The sequence below is a fragment of the Hylobates moloch genome, unplaced genomic scaffold (genome assembly GCF_009828535.3).
Source record: "Hylobates moloch isolate HMO894 unplaced genomic scaffold, HMol_V3 SCAFFOLD_22, whole genome shotgun sequence".
In the NCBI taxonomy this organism is placed as follows: Eukaryota; Metazoa; Chordata; class Mammalia; order Primates; family Hylobatidae; genus Hylobates; species Hylobates moloch.
This window is the reverse complement of record NW_026652297.1, coordinates 15,295,649-15,315,614: the sequence shown is the minus strand read 5'-3', so window position 1 is coordinate 15,315,614 and position 19,966 is coordinate 15,295,649. Positions and strand designations below refer to the sequence as shown.

General features: G+C 44.0%; 1 protein-coding gene across 7 annotated transcripts in view; it reads left to right on the top strand.

Moving 5' to 3' along the window:
• Positions 1-10,975, top strand: part of EPHB1 (EPH receptor B1) — a 501,064-nt gene extending 490,089 nt beyond the window's left edge. For 5 of the 7 annotated variants that reach the window (XM_058433526.1, XM_032144098.2, XM_058433525.1 and 2 more), the window contains 3 exons: positions 4,838-5,031; positions 5,860-6,015; positions 9,485-10,969. In XM_058433526.1, coding sequence (XP_058289509.1) covers positions 4,838-5,031; positions 5,860-6,015; positions 9,485-9,593 — 459 coding nt within the window. In that variant the 3' untranslated portion in view covers positions 9,594-10,969. Of the gene's footprint in view, positions 1-4,837; positions 5,032-5,859; positions 6,016-9,484 lie in introns of all 7 variants that reach the window. The other 2 variants (XM_058433527.1, XM_032144100.3) reach the window with 2 other exon arrangements.
• The last annotated feature ends 8,991 nt before the right edge of the window (positions 10,976-19,966 follow it).

Here is a 19,966-nt window from a genome sequence, read left to right as displayed (position 1 = left end):
AGGAGGTAAGGGAAGACTTCCTGGATATTTGACGTTTGAGATGGGTCTCAGAGGGAATAAGAACATCTGCAGAGTAGCAGTTTATTCTAATTTTGCATGCTCCTTCAAAATAAAGCCCCTAAGCATTGTCTCAAGTGCAATTTTGCTCCTCGTGGGAGGCAAGAGGTGACTTCATGCCCATTCAGAAAGCTTCTTACAACCTGGCCTGGGAGAGAGCCAGGAGGGGCTCCCAGCTGCCGGGCTGAAGCCTCACTCATCAGAAACCACCAAGGTGGTGGCGGTAAAGGATTTTACAGATGACAATTGAAAGGTTTTAAGGAAGAGAATTGCAGAGGCAAGTCGGAGTGCCGGTAATTAGGCTTCCAGAGCCCAGGAAGGTCTTTGAACATGTACAGAGAGTTTGTCAGCCAGAGAGAGCAACTTGGAAGTTCTGCTGCTTGGATCTGATTGACAGAGATAATGAGAGTGGCAGTGTCTGTGGAGAGGAGCTGCAGTCTTACTGAAACATCAGAGCTTGACTTAACCCGCTCTGCCCTGGTTTCTCCACTGCTCTGAGTTCCTCCACTTCCCTCTCCCCAGTACAAGGCACTACCCACAGCCTGACTCACTAATGGGAAATACATGTCTGGGGATAGCCGGGAGCAGGCCCTGAAAATACAAGGGCAACAGGAGGGGCTCTGCCCACTTCCCAGAGGAGTTCTAGTCACTCCACCCAGTCCCGGAGAGCACCTGGGGTCAGACTACCTGCACCTGATCCCTACAGAACCTGTGTACCTACCATTTCTCAGTACAGGTGAATAAAGGCAACCCCTCACCACACCTCCTCCCTGCCCCTTTAATTAGATCCCAGGACATTTGCTTACACTGGCCTTTGCAATGGCCGAAAGAGTTGTTGCTGAACTTGCAAAATGAGACAGCAGAGAGCTCTGGGTAACAGTTGCCTAGACTGGTCTCCTTACCCCCAGAGATTTACTTTTGCTTCTCTCTGGAAATGCTATCTGATTTCATTCTAATCTTCAATCTTCTTAATAGCCACTTATCTCATCCTCTTATGGACCAATGAAAGGAGCCCAGAATTCACTTCTGTTTTCAACTCTGCTCAGTAGGACATCCTGTGCCTCCAACCTTAGGCCATATCTTTCCATACAATTCAAACGTGGTCACTGTCATTCACATGGCCAGAATGAAGGCATTTCTCCACTCCTCCTCCCTGTTCCCCATACCTGCTAGTGAGGCAAATGTGACAGAGAATGATCTCAAAGTCTCATTAGAAGACCAAAGTTATTTTTTGATATAATGATATTGTAATTTGACTATAAATTTTATGTGCTCAGAAATTTAGAAAACACACATATCCTAAAGAAGAGAATAAAAATCTCCAAAGGCATTGTACTTCAATCAAAGACTTGAGTGGATAAATGCTACTCATATACCAATGAGTGACCTCAGTATTTTTTTCTTTGGGCTGAAGGGTAAAGGACACTTTTTTCCCTATGTGCAAAAAGTATTAATGCTCCCAGATTATCAGCTCAAGTAATAACAAAATTATTTACAAGAAGTAACAAATGAAGTAAAGTCCCATTTTCTAAACACAAACATGGTAGGGGGTTTCCACGGCTATGCTCTACCCTGGAAAGTGAGAAAAGTCCTTGGTGCTTTTCAAATACTATCTTCCTGGACCTCCAAAATGAGCAGTAGTAACTCCCTTCTTTGCTGAGAAGACATCTACTAAAATAGACACAGCCGTAATGACACCTTCTGTATGATGAGGATTCATCCTACTACTCCTCTGCGCTGTGCTCAACACGCATCACTTCAGTGTCATTTAATCTTTGTAACAATCTCATCTGTGAAGTTTCAGGAAGTCAGGTGACTCTCCCAAGGTTCTATAGGTAATAAGAAATGGAACTTGGATTTGAAACCAGCCTTCCAAGGTCTATGCACTATGTAGTACTATCACCAACACAGCCAAATGGACCTGACCTGCCCAGAAAGGAGAAATCAGTGACTTTTTGATGTCCTCTTAAAAAGAAAGTAAACACACCAAACAAAGAGCAAATACGAAAACAAATACCAGGACAGTCTTCAAAAAAAAAAAAAAAAAAGCAGCCCGTGCCTGTAATCCCAGCACTTTGGGAGGCCGAGGCGGGCAGATCACAGGGTCAAGAGACCGAGACCATCCTGGCCAACATGGTGAAACCCTGTCTCTACTAAAAATACAAGAGTTTGCAGGGCATGGTGGTGCATGCCTGCAGTCCCAGCTGCTCGGGAGGCTGAGGCAGGAGAATCGCTTGAACCGAGGAGGTGGAGGTTGCAGTGATCCGAGATTGTGCCGCTGCACTCCAGCATGGGTAACGGAGCAAGACACCATCTGAAAAAAAAAAAAAAAAAAGCCAATGAGATGCCATGATGCCATGCAGTGGAGGCAACAAGGGAAACAGAATTGAGTTACATTCAGTCTAGAGCTCACAGGCAGAAGACTCAGCATGTGCATGAGTCCCCATTCTCTTGATCCCTTGCCAAAAGAGGTTGGGTCAGCTGGTCACATCATGGAGCTGTGCTCTTGCAGAAAGGCCCTGACTCCAGTGCTCCTTCTTGTTCCAGGACAGGTGGTAGAGCTGTCTTGTCAGTGAGGAAAATTAGTATCTGGGGCTCTAGCATCTAATGATCTGAGCAGAGATGCCATTAGTTTAGGGGACCACCAGGAACATTAACTGCCCTGCACTGGGAGAATTTGGGGACCCCTGGCATCGTGAGAGGTTGAATTTGGACTCTAGCTCCTCCTGCTGGCCCTACCTAACTTGCCCTTATGCAACCCAGAAGGAGCTCTAGGGGCCATTCAATTGGTAATCCCACTTGGAGATTCTGTGACTGGGACCCTCAATCTAGTTACTTAGAAGGAACTGGAAAAGGGTGCAGGGTTTGTGAGCCAGGCTGATGGGAATGATGCACAGCTGCTCATTCTCATAGATTACTTAGTTTAGCCCCATGCCTTTGTTGCATGCCAAGAAGACACCCGACACCTCCAGGGGCTGTTCTCCAGGCTGAGATTACTATGGCAGCCCAACAGAGGCCTAGGAAATACGGCTTTTGAAGTATTCAAAACTTAAAATCAAGCACCGCTGTGATTTATTTCCAGCCCTATCTTTTGCTAGATGCGTGCCCCTGGGCAAATTATTTCACTGCTCATGCCTCCATTTTCTCATCGGAAAATAGGGTTAAAACGGTTGTCCTCAGAGGATACCAGGGGAATTTGATTGACAACAGTTTAGAGGAGAAAAAAGGTTGTCAGTGCAACACAGTGTTCAAAAGTGAGTATTCCCAGTCACTGGATTTTTAAATATAGTGATAAAATTGATATGGTTTGTATGCTTGATTTTCACCCTATTGAATGGAAGAACTAATACACTTTGATTATCTCCAGTGACTTGGTTATCATTTTATCTCATGTCCTACATACTATGCATAGAAATTGTGAAAACTAAACTAACTGAAAATACTCACTTTTTGACCAATTTATAAAGTATACAAAAAAGAAAGAATAATCAGTTGAAATGAATCTCATTATTTTTTAAGTAGAGGCAAAAACACCAAAAACACCCTGAACTCCAAATTATTTCCTTTGTTGTTTAAAATGCTTTAACTGTTTATTTTAATATAAAACCAATGCAGGAGTATTATAGAAAATAAAAAAATCAAACAAACAAAGAAAAAGACATGAAAAATATTCAGGTTTCTGCCTATCCAGAGGCAACTGCTATTAACACCATGCTGTATATCCTTCCAAGGTCTTTTCTATGCATATCTATGATAGTTGGTTTTTATTTTGTTTTTTACAAAGCAAGATTATACTATACCTGAAGTTATGCAGCCAGCTCTTTTACCTATTACAATATGAGCATATTTCCATTTCAATAGATAGACTTTTGTAGTATCACTTTAGGGCCCACATTGTATTTTAGGCCTTCTGTTGCATTATGGGTGTACCATAATAAATTCATATGTTTAGCACTTGCGTCACTTACAATTTTTTTTAATGTAAAAAGCACAGAGTAGGCATAATTGATTTAAATGTATTTGAAGTTAAGATGTACTGGATGAAAAACAGACAATGTACTTAACGTTCCTAAAATCTTTACAAAATTACTCTCTGGCGTTTGTGAAAATTACCAAAATCTGATTGATGGTATTCATTTTGGACCACCTTGTTATTTTGACTGTTGTCATTGATTTGAACCAATTTGTTTAACCAAGCCCATTCATGTTGCTGCCTCATGAGGAATATGGCAAATAATGCAGAGGAGGCTTCTAGAGGGTCTCTAGCCTGGAGTAAGTGCGCCATCAATGCTCATCCCTTTCCTCCCTTCCTCTTCTCTTCCAAATGAAAGAATGAGTCCATCACAAGTTTTGAGGACATCCTTTATAAATAGTGGGGTCACTGGGTTTCCGATGTGTCATTGTTTCATCACCCCTGGTGCCACCAGCTTCCAGTAAGGCAGAATTGGGCCCTATGTCTTCTTAAAGAGCGGAGACGCTCAAGCTGTTCACTGGCTCATTCTTCAACAAACATTTACAGAGGTCCATGTGTGTCAGGCCCTGCACCAGGAGCTGGGGACATAAAAAGTACTACAATGTGGCCCCCGCTTTCTAGGAGCCCAAAGTCCAGGGGGCTAAACCAAGTGCACAGAAAATCCATTACAGCGGAAGGTGAGTGAGCACAGAGCAAGGGCATCTGAGCCAGCCTGGATCAGGGAGGCTCCATATAAAGGGGATAATTTGTGAGTGACTGGCTGGTGGCAGTCACTCAATCACATCTGTTCCCTGTATGTCACTGTAGGTCATCAATGCCATCGAGCAGGACTACCGGCTGCCCCCACCCATGGACTGTCCAGCTGCTCTACACCAGCTCATGCTGGACTGTTGGCAGAAGGACCGGAACAGCCGGCCCCGCTTTGCAGAGATTGTCAACACCCTAGACAAGATGATCCGGAACCCGGCAAGTCTCAAGACTGTGGCAACCATCACCGCCGTGTGAGTCTAGTGAAATGGTGATCCCTAAATATGGCTGGTTTCATGGTCAGGGGCATAGCCAGCAGCCTCTGACCATGATCATGTTGGAATTTTTTAAAGAGTATCTAGTTGCAGTGTGGGCCTTATGTTGAGGAGAGCAACATGCATGAAGAAACACAGGTAGGAGAACATTGCAATGATCATGATAGAGAAAATAGTGTCTTAAATCAGGATAATGGTTGTGGAAAAAAGTAAATGAGTTTTGGGGATTTGAGAGACAAAATCTTTATGACTTGGTGAAGGATTGGTCATGGATGTTGAGGGTGAGGGAGATGTCAAGATAGCACCCGCATTTCTGGTTTGGATACCTGGGTGTCTGCTTCGAAAATGTGCCAGAGAAGGTCGGCAATGGGTCTCACTGCTCCTTTTTTTTTCAAATAGCTAAGGATGAAACTAGGAAAAACAATGTTACCAATATATCTGGGGAGGTTGTGGTAAAATATGCATATTTTTAAAAGGACTACGTCTTTGAATGGTGAGGCTCCTAAATTTTGGTTTACAAAGGAGTTGGGAGCCTTCCGTTCCCTTCAGACTGAACACTATGTCAACCTGTCTGTCTGGGTTAACTGACCTGTGACAGTGCCCAGAGGCAGAGACACTGGCCACCTGGATGTAGAAGTCATGCTGATTTAGGATTCCATGAGGAAGAAAGGTTCAGCCCAGGGCTCCACTATAACCCTCATTCCATCAGGGATGCTGCCTTCCATGAAGTCAGCTATCAGGCCAGACTGGGGCACTGTCCATGCATCTCTGCAATGTGTGGTCACCTGCCCCTCTCTGTCTCACCAGGCCTTCCCAGCCCCTGCTCGACCGCTCCATCCCAGACTTCACGGCCTTTACCACCGTGGATGACTGGCTCAGCGCCATCAAAATGGTCCAGTACAGGGACAGCTTCCTCACTGCTGGCTTCACCTCCCTCCAGCTGGTCACCCAGATGACATCAGAGTAAGTGATGAGAATCTGTCTGTCCAGACCACACCTAGGGGTCAGTGCTCCTTCCCTGCTATTGCAGATGATGTGAGTCCTATTTCTGGCCTCATCCCTGGAGCTCCGTCTCTGTATAGACCACGCCTGCATGGGGAGCACCTTGGAAAGATGAAGGGGGATGTGAGGGTGGGATAGGGAGGTGGAGATCCACTCTGGGCCCCAAATGAGAGTTCTTCAAAGTTATAGCCATATGTCATTTGCCTAATCACCAAGAGTCTCTTCCCCATTTAAGTTTATAAACTCAACTCATCAAAGAGAGCATCCAGATGGAAAGAACACAGCCAGCCAGTACTTTAAATAACATAGCAGGAAAAGCATTGCACTGATTCAGCAGCAGTCTGAGATGTGTGGGGAGCTTGTCCTTATACTTAGATAGCAGTTGTCAATAAGCATGCATTTCCATCCCCCACAATTATTTACCAGTCTGTGGCTCCCTCAGGAGTTTGGAGGAATACACAAAATAAAATTATTCAAATAAGGTGAGAGCCAGAAAGAGTTTTAAAGATCTATGTGGTCCAGCATTTTCCCCAAGAATGTTCTGAGAAGCACCAGTTGTGGGAAATGCTAATAGGTTCTCCTTGGAAAAAAGGTCCCACGGTCAAATAAATTTGGGAAATATTGTGCACTGTATCACCCTCTTGGAGATTCACTGCTCATATTCGCATTATAAAGGCCATGAGAAATCCTGAAATAAAGGAACCCATTTAAAATTATTAAATACCATAGAACCATATTTTTGAGGGGCACGGTTTTATAGAACTGTAGTCTGGGAAATATTTATCTAGTTCCACCCCTTCCATTCAGCAGATTCTGAAATTACATGACATTGGTCCTCACAAGTGGCAAAGCAGGGACACAAGCCTGCTTTTCTGGCTGCCAGTTCAATATTCTGCTACCTGTCCACCCCAGGGCCTCAGTGGTTCCCAGGCTTTGCTGCACACTGGAATCACCTGAGGGCCTTTAAAAACTATTGATGCCTGGTTCTCACTCCCATACCTTCTCCCATATCTTTCCCTAATCAGTGGTGATATCTGAGCATCAGGGTTTTTTAAAGCTCCTCAGGTGATTCTAATGTGCAGCAAAGTTTGGGAACCACTGGATTAAGTTTGGTAAGGGTAAAATTTCACCTTCTACACTCACAGAAGTTCAGATAATCCTACCTAGGAAATTTACTCTTCAAACACACACACATACACACACACTGGGGGGACTTCATGGGCTCCGTGGGCTACAACATGTACCGATAGCACATATTGTGGGATCTGGCAGCCTGTAATACACATTTCCTATGGTAGAAGATTCATCCATCCATCAGTCTGCAAACACGTATTGATCACCTGTTATACAATGGGCACAGTGCAAGGTGCTGGGATTCCATCCTTGCAGCTGGGGCAAACCGGTTGCTGAGTCCCAGGAAAGAGCGATGGTGATCCACCCCTAGTAGCTGAGCCCCCAGGGACAGCTTCCTGACATTCCAACCATTTTCCTGTCAATATTCCTGGAGTCCAGCTCTACCTCTCTGAGGTCTATTTTATTTTATTTTTTTTTTTCAGAAATGATGGAGCCACTACTTTCTCCAGGGAGATGGTTTGAATGTGTGTCTAGCTTTGGATCCACTGAACATCAGAATACATTTCTTAAAAACTAGATTCATTCCCTGGTGATGCCAAAAAAAGATGGTTCCTTCCATTAAGAATGACTGTCAAATAGACAGCAAAAATAAATAAATAGACAGCAAAAATAAATAAATAGAAAAGAAGCACTTACCAGTGGGAAACCAGCTTCCTCATCTTTTAGAGTGAAAATTGATGCCCCTAGATAATCAGAGGGACTGAGTTCAGGGATCGAAATGGGTGTTTATGAAGACCGGCTACTCCCATTTTCCCACTGTGATTTGCCTGCCTGTGGGGGCCACTGTCACGTAATCCCCCAGGATCTAAAAGAATTCTCTTAGTCTGAGAATAATCAATGAAAAAGATAAGGGGAAGACCAAAAGGAAAGTGAAACTACAAATTAAGGGATTTCATTCAAAGTAAAACATGTCCACACACTATTAGAGCAATTTGATTTGTTTCTTGAGAGGTAAAAGATGGAAAAAGAAAATGAGCAACTTAATAGATTGTGGGACAATCTGTGAATTCAAAATTCAAGCATGCTTCCCTAAAGTATTTGCCAAAAAGACATGAACACTTTGAGCATCTCAACCAGCAGCATCCCTTGGGAGACTGACTACCAGCCGAAAAGGGCATGGGGCGGCAGAGCCAAGGCATTGTGGACAGAGATCCAGCCAAGGGTTCACCAGGGTGTGATGTGCAGTGTACAAAGCAATCAGCTGTGCTGGGTTCAGGGGGCTTTAGAGGAAATACAGTCAGGACCTTAGAAGAGTTCTGCCAGCATCCCTGCAGGGGTGCTGAGAACCAACTTGTCTTGTATGTGAACACCAGCTCCACCATTGCTTACCTATTGTGTGACCTTGGGCACATTACTTAATTTCTCTGAGCCCTATTTGCCTTGTTTAGAAATAATTTATAAATTATTATAAATAATAATGCCCATCTCATTAGTTTGTGATGGGAGGTTAATGGAATGGCACATGCAAAGCACTTGATCCATTATCTACCCATAGCATGCATGCAAAAAAAATTGTTACTGTTAAATTTTTATCATCATTGAGTTTGCAGTGGTTTCTCTATTTTTATGAAATGCTTTCACATAGGTTTAAATGAGATAGTGTATGGCACGTGGGATGCATTCAAGCAGTGTTACGTGTTATTATTAACCGAGGAAGAACGCATGGGTCTAGCACAGGTCAACTATAAGCCACGAACTTGTTCATATGAATCCAATTCAGTGCTCTATCCTGGACATATTCCTTGGGTTCCTGATTGGGCAGATATTTTAGTTATTTTGAGACCACTCTTCTTAAAAATGCATACATTAAAATTCAAATGGAGGCAGAAAATGGAAACTCAGGGGAAAACATCAGAAGACCAGGTGAGCCCCACATCTTTTCAGTCTCAGTGGGTGATCACTAATTTAGTCAGAAAACTCCACAGAATAACTGAAGCCCCGTATAGTGTGCACTTGGAGTGTTAAAAAATAGCAGAGGAAAATTCCAGTCCATCTGAGGGTCAGGAGACAATGAAGGGGCTGCCTTAGAGCCCGTACATAAGGAACACACCCCTGGAACAAGGCACAGCACTCCCAGGATTGCCTAAGCTGGAGGAAGCATTAGAGAAGAGGGAGAAAGTGAAAGTGAGCAGGAAAATCTCTAATTGGAAGTTTGCCAAAAACTTGGGTAAACTTAAGCTAGTTGGATATTTGTAGCGTGGCTACTTCCCAGGAGCATGGCTTTAGTGATGAGTTTTGATCTGCGAAAAGCTGACCTAACACTAAAGTGACTTCTTTTCTGGCTCTTTCCTCCTAGAGACCTCCTGAGAATAGGCGTCACCTTGGCAGGTCATCAGAAGAAGATCCTGAACAGCATTCATTCTATGAGGGTCCACATGAGTCAGTCACCAACGGCAATGGCATGAGAACTCTTGTTTCTTGGGGAAGGAGAGAAGGGAAAAGGACCAAGGTCAAGGGGGACCAGAGGTTGACCACTGTGGAATGTACTGGAGAGATTGGCTTCTCAGCTGAGGAATGCATTTCCATCAGTGAAGAATCAACTGGGCCTGTTGCTAGTAGGCAACCTTCATTCCTCAGTGACAGAAGCATGTTTGAGATGCCGTGGGAAACCAAATATATAATAATAAAAATATAAAAAGGTGATGTTCAACAGAAGTGAAGACAAAACAACATGCATCAGGAGAACAAGAGTAAACCCAGCTCCCACCCTCAGTGGACTGGAGTTGCCCATCCACAGGAAGAAAGGGAAGGAGGTAGAGGGAAGAAACAGAAGCAGTGTTCCATTTTCTTCCTCACCAATGACATTCTTTTCTTTTCTCCTTTTGTACTCCTCCCTGAGAGTCCCCTCCCTTCTCCCACACTACCTTTGCTCATGACTCCTGTAGGGAAGTTTCTTCAAACAAAACCCAGCTCCTGAGTCTCCAGATGTTGTTCTGTCAGTTGCCAAAGGACTTTGCTGACCACTGCATGGGGATCCAACCAATTCAATTAATGTCTTCATATTGAAGAAGAGATGTACCTTCAATTGAAAACCTCGTTTTTCTTTTGTTTGCATTTTCTGCAAAAAGGAAAAAGAAACCACAAATTGGGGAAAAAAAAGAAGAAAAACCTGTTTCCGTGTGCAAAAGCACACATATGTATGTCTGTGTTATAAAATGACTGCTTGTTCATAACAGATGCAAACAAGAAAGAAGAACTGGGAAGTCTTTGTCCCTAGGAAATCCAAAGGGGCTGGAATGTGGTGTTGGTTTGGCTTTCTGGTTGGCCTAATCGGCCTATTGGCTCAATGGGAAGAGAGGAGAAGGAGAAAAATAAAATGAAAGGAAAAAAAAAGTTTGCAAATTCAGACAGGAAACAGGTGAGTGGTTTGAATTGGATGCAGTGTGGGCCATCCTGGAATGATACTGACTGATTAATTATTCCTGATAACATCTGAAGAAAAGGAGAAGGAAAGTGTGTCTGGAGAATGTTCTTTCACATCACTGGAATCTGCAATTCAAGAAGTGACAAGGGAGAATTCTAGCTTTACCTATGGACTGGCTTAAGCCGTGTGGCATCCGAGGAATGTTTCCAATGTGTCTGTGTTTCTCTTTACATTCCTTATTGTACCTCATTGTTCAATTCACTTTTGTAAATTCCACCTAACATTTAATTATTTTTAATTTCTCCTTTTACCTTAATCTCCTTGCTAATTTTATCTGTCTAATTAAAAAGAGCAGAAGCATGTCTGGGTTTACGTAAAATGGTGTCAGAGTGTGTATCCCTGGACCCCAGAGGGTTGTCCCCAAATTTCAGGAGAATCCTTAACAACTGTCCTTCTTTCTAATGTGGGAGGGAGGGAACACATCCTTGACCCCATAAATGCCAAGAAGCAGAATATATTAAACTCTCTGGCACTGATGTGACCCAAAGGAAAAACTGAATAAATGAGGCTTAAGAAGTCGCCGGCAAATAAACATAAACGATCACCATGAATACACTATCAACCCTGATTTTAGTTTACACACTGCATTTGAGAAGTCCACATCCAGGCCAATTTCGTAAATGTAGACTGCTTGCTTGTGGTTTATCTGTGAACATGCAGTTGGGAGTGAAGAGATATGAGGCAGTGAAAGGTGTTACGGTTGCCAAGTAGCTCATTTAATACATGTTTACACTGATAATAGCCTTTTCCCCTAGTCATTGTTAACTTTTATATGGGGTGGTTCTTACCTTCTAAAATCACCGGCCAAGATTCCCTGAACAATTAACCCCTTCAAAGTGGCCCACAAGCCTGGGGGTACAGCAGTAATTCAGTGGAGCTCATCTTAAATCACCATCCATGGGCTGAACCCCTGAAGAATGGAAATGGATGGACAGAACCCCTCTCAGCAAGTTTGCCTGAGGCTGCAAAGGACCCCAATCCAACCATGCAGGTAGAAGAGAAAATTTCCCTTTATTAATTGCTTACCAATTCCATGCACAATTTACTAATTACCCCAAAGACCCCGATCCATGAGTATCATACAAGTCTAGGCAATTTGGCTAATCTACTCTCAATTTTCCACAGGAATGAATTTTAATCTGTCACTAAATTCCTCTGGCAGAATCTTTAACCCTGAATTCTCACTGCCGCCTCCACCAATGCCAACTCATCTTCTGGTTGTGGACAAAGCAGGGTCAAGGTGAAAGTCCTGTTAAACCCTTTGGCTTGGTTTCACCATAGATCCCAGAATGGAGACAGCGAGAATCCAAAGTGCACAAGAGGAAAGCATGAGGGGTCAGCAGAGCCAAGGCCAGGGTACCTCGAGGCACAGTTTTCAGTGAGGTGGGCATGATCAAGATCTGGACACCCCCAACCCCCACAGATGCCCTGCACAAGGCCCCACCCGTACACCCCAGATGAACTACAGGAACACATGAAGCATGAAGGGAAGGAAATGTGTCACTAGTGAGTGAGCCCTCACACATTACCTCTGCAGCACTGGGCAAGTCATGAACCTCTCTGAGCCTCAGTTTCCTCATCTGTGTAATAGGAAAATAACACCTACCTTTGATGAAGAGTATGTAACATTCCTGAGTAGATTCTGTATGCCAGGCACTTATCTAACTGCCTTACATGCATGAAATCTCTTCCTCACCATAATCTTGTGAAATAGTAGCAGGTAATTTATTGTTCCAAATTTTGGATGAGGAAACTGAGAGACAAAGGACCTTCCCAGATCACACAATGGTGGAGTCAGGATTTCGATTCAGGCAACCTGACTCCTTGCTCTTAACCACTTACCCCAGTGGGTCTCACACTTGAGTGTGCATTGGTATCACCTAGAGGTATTGTTAAAACAAAGATCACAGGCCCCACCTTTGGGCTCCTGATTCAGCAGATCTAGAGTGGAACTGGAGAACATGCACTTCTCACAAGTTTCCAGGTGCTGCTGATGCTGCTGGTCCAGGGACCATGCTTTGAGAACCACTGTATTACCCCAGCCTACCTTCCTGAGAATTAGTGATAATAGACATAAAGCTCCTGCTTCAGGAAATAATAGTGATCGAGGTTCTTGAGATACTCAGAAAGAAGGGAACGAACCCTCACACTTTTGGCATGAGGTGATGGGAGAGGCTGGTTCGCATCTTGTGTCTTTTCCACTGGCACATTTAGCTCCAGGGGGCTTTACTAACACCTTCAAAGAAGCTCCGTGGGGAGAATTCTGTCAGTGAGACCCCAATGCTCTAAATTTCAGCTACGTATGCTGCCTCATCATCTCGCAGAAGACTAAATCCAATTTGGACCCTTACTTAAAAACACACTTTGCACAATGGTCAGTGGCCCATAGCCCTGAGAGCCAGGCTAAAGAGATGGAACCTGCAGCCATGCTGTGCAGCCCAGAGCGTGGCTCACAGAAAGGGGACTGCTCAGCCAGCACACCTGCAGCCACTGGGAGTCAGGTGGGCGGAGGTCACACAGGGGCAGGTGGGAGATGTTTAATTAATGTTGCCGGGTCAAGGGTAACGGAAATGGAGGTGATTTGCAGAGAATCCTTGGAGATTATGCCCCACCTTTCCACATCCTCTCCCTGCCCCTTCCACCACTCAAAGACATGAATGACTGGTAGAGAGGTAGATAAATCTACAGATTATATGTTTATTGTATCACCTGGGTGTCCAAATACATTCATACACTACTGAAATTATGTGCTTCTTCCTGCCTTCCACCTCTCCATATGTCTCCTTCCCACCACGTTACTTGTGGAGCCAGGTCACTGGATTCTTGCCAAGGCCACCCGGGATAATTGAAATTAAATGAGAACGTAAAGCTTTCCTTGATCATGCACTTATGAAGAGAGTAGAGAAACCAGTGAGGGTTTAGGAATATGGGAGGGCAGGAAGACTGAGACATAGAGCAGGAAGAAGAGAATCTACAAAGTATCAGTAAAAATGAAAGATTCTAACAGTTCCCTCGCATTCTAAGAAGGCCCTTTCGGGGAGCCTGGGAATTTCATCATCTTTTCAGAAATATTAGTGGTTCTGGCACCAACTGGCTGAGGGCATGGTGAGGTCACTGTCAGTGAAGCAAGGGGGAAGGCACAGCCATGACAGGGATCAGCCACAAACAGGCATCATCCAGAGCACTCCAAGGACACTCAGTGCTAAAAGAGGCCTTAAGATTCCTATCAGCCCGAGTTCTGCATTGGCTGAGACTTGCAGTCCATGTAGAAGTCAAAGAGCCATTTCCGAAAGTAGCGAGAGGTTTTGTATTGTTCAAGATATCATTGGGACAGCAGGCAGGAGCATAGTAGAGGGGAATCCCTGAGGTCACAGAAAGGTGGCCAAAAGAGGAAGGGCATGTCTGGATCACACTGGAAGGTCACTCGAGTTGACTGAGGTCCAATGGCAACTATGTTCACCACCAGGGAGTCTCTTGAGACCAGCCATTTCCAAATGAGAACAGTTATACAGAGGTCTGAGAACAAATTAGCAGTCCCTCTCAGAGAGTACAAGCCCTGGTAGGGGGTGGGAGGATGTGTTCTGCAGACCTGATTAAGAGTGGATGGGATGGATGGGCCTCCATCACTCACCGGCGAAAAAGGAGAGCTCTCCCTCCTGCATCCCTCCTGGGCTGGCCTTGTTATCACTGGTCCTTGAGGGGTTCTCATGACGCTGTGAGTCATGACTTAGCACATAGTATCCTAGCAGAACCTTGTAATTCTCCAAATAAAAGTGGCCACAGGGCACATCCTACTAACCTATGTACCCAGCACTCAGCACACTGTCTGACACATGGAAGATGCTCAATAAATGTGTGGTGATTAAAGTAAGTTTGAATTGAGAAAGTTTAACATGTCATTATTTCACCTACAAAAGTCCATGACCTTAAAGAGCATGCTTTAAAATAAATTAATCCCTGAGTATTTAGTTGGAATCTTTCTCAATTACTCTAACTGCTATCAATCGTAGCCTATTCTAATTTTAGTTTTGTGAAGTTTAAAACGCTCCTTTTAAACCCTGTTTGAATCTTTAAAATAATGTCACAGTTTTCCCCAGAGCCCAAGCCTGGGGTGAGGCAGCCTCCCACTGAGTGTCAGTCATTGTGCAAAGGCCTTGAGATGCAGGAATGAATTTGATGTTGTCCCTGGTACAATGGCAGCAAATTCGAAGGGCACTGAAGAGCAGAGGCGAAGAATGGTCCAACCCTCTGAGAGCAGAACCAGGGCTGTGTCCTGCTGGAAGATGTCTGGCTGAGCAGAGAGGATGGGCAGCATTTCTCTGGCCAGTGAAACTTCATTGGTGTTTTGTACAACTACCTCTACTTTAAGGCTTTCTTCCAAGAGTTGTTTATCCTTTCTAAAGCCACTATTACTCTAAGAATTCCTGTGGCCTCCCTTTCACCAGAAGAAAAAAAAATGTTGGAATAAGAAAACAAAACAAAATTATGGGCAAATGAGCTACTTCTAAGCAACTGAGAAATACTCTTAAATGAGAGAAGTTCTCTTTACCCCGAGAAAACTTTGGTTTTCTCTTCTGGTCTTATTTAAATTCATATTTGCATGTACATGAGCAACTGCTATACTCTGAAAATGGCTTTCTGACAGAATACAATGACAAGTAAATTTCAACTACAATTTTTATAGCAGAACTCAATGTTGTAAATAACTCCAATGGGAAAATGAAGAAGGCTATGTGAGCATAGAGGCAGGCACTACTATTGTCCCAGGCAGTTAAAGAAGGCAACCCCAGGGTGGTCTGCTAAACTGGAACCTGAGGAATGGAAGGAGTTATCAAGTTGAGGGGGTGGTGGTAGTGGTGGAACTCAAATTGTAGGTAGAAGGAACAGCAAGGGCCAAGGTTCAGAAGCCAGAGACTACATGACGTGTTTGTGGGCTCACATGCTGCTGGAGAGGCTGGAGAATACAGTGCTCCCTCTGAGCAGCTGGAGGGGTAGCAGGGGCTAGAGCATGATAAGGAAGCCAGGTATTACTCTGAGTGGAAGCTGTGGAAAGTAGGTTGAAGCAAGGGAGTTATATTTTGTACAATTCATTCTGGTCACAAAATAGAAAACCGAATGGCAAAAGTTGATTCAGGGAGACTAGTTGAAAGGCTGGTGTAATAATCTCAGCAGATGATGGCAGCCTGGGTGAAGGCGTAGAAGTAGCTGTGGGGATGGAGAAAAGTGGATTGATTCAAGAAATAAAAAGGAGGCAAGAGTAGCAGAAGGGAAAGGGGGATTGGCTTTCAGGGGTGAGGGAGGGAAGAGCTGAGGATGACGCTCCAAGTTTCTGATTTGGGAAAATGAGTGGATGTTGATACCATTCACTGACATAGAGAATACAAAAGGAGGAAGAAATTGTGGGAGAGGGGGACAATATGAATTTGAGTTGCCTATGAGCCATTGGATACAGGGCTGCATAATTCAGCAAAGAGATTTGGGCTGATGCAATAGATTTGGGAGCCATCCATTGTCTAGATGGTAATTAAAGCCACAGGAGTAGAGGAGTTTACTGCATGAGAATGTGAATGGAGAGAGAAGTGAGCCCACATGGGACCCTGAGAAACAACCATATTTAACAAATGTCCAGGCAAAGGAAGGCTCACAGAGGAGTCTGGACAGAGTCACTACAGAGAGAGAGAAAAAAATCAGGAATATGCAGTGTCCATGGAGCCAATGGGAAATATCTCAGGGAGGGAACGGTGGTCCCGATTCCCAGTGTTGCCAAAAAGGGTTAGTATTAGGTAAGGATTAAAAACTGCCCATGTGTTTAGCCACAGGAAGGCCTGGTGACCATGGTAAGAGCAGTTTCAGCAGAGAGGTGTTGGTAGAAGATGCTAGCTGAGTCGAGGGAAGAGAGAACATCACAATCTTTGAAAAAGAGTGACTTTGAAGAGAAGACAAGTAAGGATGTAACTGGAGGCTCTTTTTGGTGGTTGTTAGTTTGTTATTTTTTAGTGGGAAAGTCTTGAACATGTTTAAAAGCTAAAAGAAAAAGATTCCACAGAGAGAGAAAAAGAGAAAGAGGATAATTGAGAGGGTCAGACCCCAAGAAGGTAGGGAGTTCAGGTGGAGGGACGGTATGGCTTAAAATGAAGTAATTCCAATTTGGTTTGGAGGATGCATAAAGGAAGCATGGCATGAGTCCCTGGCAGAGCGCAACCTCACCTTCCAATTTCTTCACAGTCTAATCACTTAGTTCCCACAACCTCTTGTGATGAAGAGCCATGATTGAACTCACAGGTCTTGCAATGGCAATGTGAGAGTAATCAGGCAAGCACACCCATTTCTAGTGAAATGGGAGAGTGGGCAATGAGAGGATCTAGTGAGAAAGGAAGATGAAAACATCACAGGCTCTTCTCCTGCTCAGAAGCCCTCGGTGGCTACCCAATGCCAGTTTCTGGTCATGCCCACCTCTCCAGGAAATGAAGGCTGCAGAAAGTGATCCATGTCTAAACTGTATGGCTAGAATGAACTGCTTCCAGCTCTGAGCAGCTAGTCCTCCTCTTGCTAGATTGTTGTGGCTCTGTGTTGACTCTTGGAGATCTCCCTCACCCCCATGCTGGAGCAATTGCCTTCCTCCTCCAGCATACACTAGGAAAGGTCTGGACCCAGGAGGCTGAGCACACAAGCAGCCAACCCTAAATGCCAGTGGAGTATGGCATGCCAACTGGACTTCTGTGTGATCATAGACACCTCAGGGATCTCTGACCATAGCCAAGATGCTTTCAGAGAAGAAAATGCTGATTAGGGCTCCTGTACCAAGTTTGGGTAAAAGGTGACACTTATACCTTACATTTATAATTGTAGACATTTCCAGCTGTCACCCTTATACCCAAACTTGGTACAAGAGCCCTAATCAGCATTTTCTTCCCTGAAAGTAAAGGGAGTCTTCTCTTCTTAGTGGATCTTACATTCTTCTTAGAATGTGAGGGGAAACTTTCTACCAGCTAATTAGAGGTGCTCCTGGGTCAGGGGCTGAACTTATGGCCACTTGAGAAGTTCTCAAAAATAATAATCATAAATTAAATAATGTAGATGGTAATAGCAATTGCCATTATTTTGAGTGCTTACTACAAGCCAGGCAAACTAATTACTTATACAACTGTTATTATACCCATTTTGAAAGTGAATTAACTAATGAGGTTCAGAGAAGTTCAGGTAGCTTGTTCTAGATCACACTGAAAAGCAAGGATTGGAACTGAGCCTATTTGCCTGAAGTGTGTTGTCTGAGTTACCAAGCCATATCCCCACCTGAGCTAGACGCCTTCTGGAAATTCCTACTGGCCACCTCAGTCCTGCCACACAGTGCAGGCAACATATGTACACTCTGAGGCTTTGTGTCTATAAAATGGGAGTAATATTCAACCCACAACATTTTGCAAGGGTGAAATGAGGGGCCACACACAAATCACATAGTTTAGGTCCTGGTTGTTGGGAGTACTCAGTAAATGGTGGCTAGTATCAGTTCATTTTCCTTCTAGCAATTTGGAAGCATGATATAAAAATAGAAAATGAATGGGTTCCTGAGGTTTGTTGTAAAAAGTGGTCTTGCCTTCTGATAAAGGTCAATCCTTAACCTCCATGGATTTGGGGGTTTTGTGAACTTCATGGTTATGTGTAACTGTCATCGTAATCATTTCTCCCCTTTGCCTTGCATGTTTGCAGAGATTGGAGTTGAGCTTTGCCTTGCTCCTGGGTGGATTCCCAGGCTGCTTGCCATATTGGACCACTGGCTAGATTCTGGAATTTTAGTATGCCGTATAGGCACATTGCTTGCTCATTCACACAGGCCCATGGCTTTTCATCCCTGCTACTAAGTCAAATATCCTCTTCTGATTAAAGCCCAATTTCTGGGCTTATTAGTCCATATGAAGAAATTTCTTCAGTTAAATACCGTTCAGAGATTTTCTTGTGACTAAAATATCATCCTCGGAGTCAATCTATTGGGTTTCCAAAAGTGTGCTGAGTGCACCATCAGTGGGTGAGAGGGTTCCAGGACACATGTATCCACATCCTTTATGCATTTATACAGTGTACATCTCCAGTGTACATTATACATTTATATTAATGTACACTGGAGAAAAATAAAGGTAGCACAAAAACATATACATTATTTCACACTAATTATAATGTTCCTTTAAAAATAAGTTTATGAAAGTAAAACTGGTTCTTGGTTTTAGGGAAATCATGGTAGCTAAAAGATAGTACAATTAATGTGTGGATATGGTAAAATATTGTGGAGGGAACTGAAAAATTGAAATGTGGAAACCTATGAATCCTTATCACCTCTGTTCCCATTTCCCAACACCACCCCCTCTGGCACCCATCAAGGCTGTCACAGTCCCTGGTGGCCACTGCTCCACCCCTGCCCTGTCCCACCTCCTCTCACCTGGCTGCTTCCTGGCTCTGCTTCAAGCCTCAGCTCTACTTGAAGGATCCCAGATTCCTCCCACTTGGGTTAGCTGCTTCTCCTCTTTGCCCACTCCATTCTCTGTGCTTCTCACCATCACAATGTTCAGCCCTCTGTGTTATCACGGTCTGTTCATGCATCTTTATCCCTGGGAGCTCCATCAAGCAAAGGAGCGTGTCTTATTTGTGGCTGAATCTGCAGGCCTGGGGCACTGTCTTCATACAGTAAATCTGCTGAATAAATGAACTAATAATTGAATCCACGCACCTTTGCCATCAGTCACTTCCAACTGAGGAAAGCAAAAGACCAAGCATGCTCATTGATTACATTGATTCTTCTTGAAGTTACTTCACCTCAGGCTCAAGGTTGGGCCATGTATATTACAACTCTCTAGGACTCCGTGGACATAACCCTGCTCACATGATTTCATTTGTGCTCTCTCTAAATGAAAATACAGCAGCTGGGCAGGGCACCTGGTGGTGGGTCTCCCTGTAGAATAGAGCAGATGGCACCAAGCCTTTCATCTATTTTGCCCAGGAAGAAGAGAGCTCCTCTGCCTATTCGTGACCTCTAGCTTTACTCACAGTCCAGTATTTTCCAAACGCAAAGTGCCTACTGCAATTTTGAAAGATATTCTCTCTGACATCCAATTTAACAATTAACAATTTTTTTTATTGTTTTTTCCCACCATGGGGCTCAGCTCCTGCTGAGATGTTTCACAGAGAGGGCAGTTTGCCAAGCATTAACTTGTCTGGCCCAGGGGGCATTACTGTACAGCTGATTTCATTTGAGTGAACATCATTCTTTTGGTCTTATTTGCAAACTGTCATATGCTGCTGAGATTTAGTTAACTGTTTATGGTTCTGAAACTCATGGCTAGCCAGAGTGCAAGAAAACTGAGC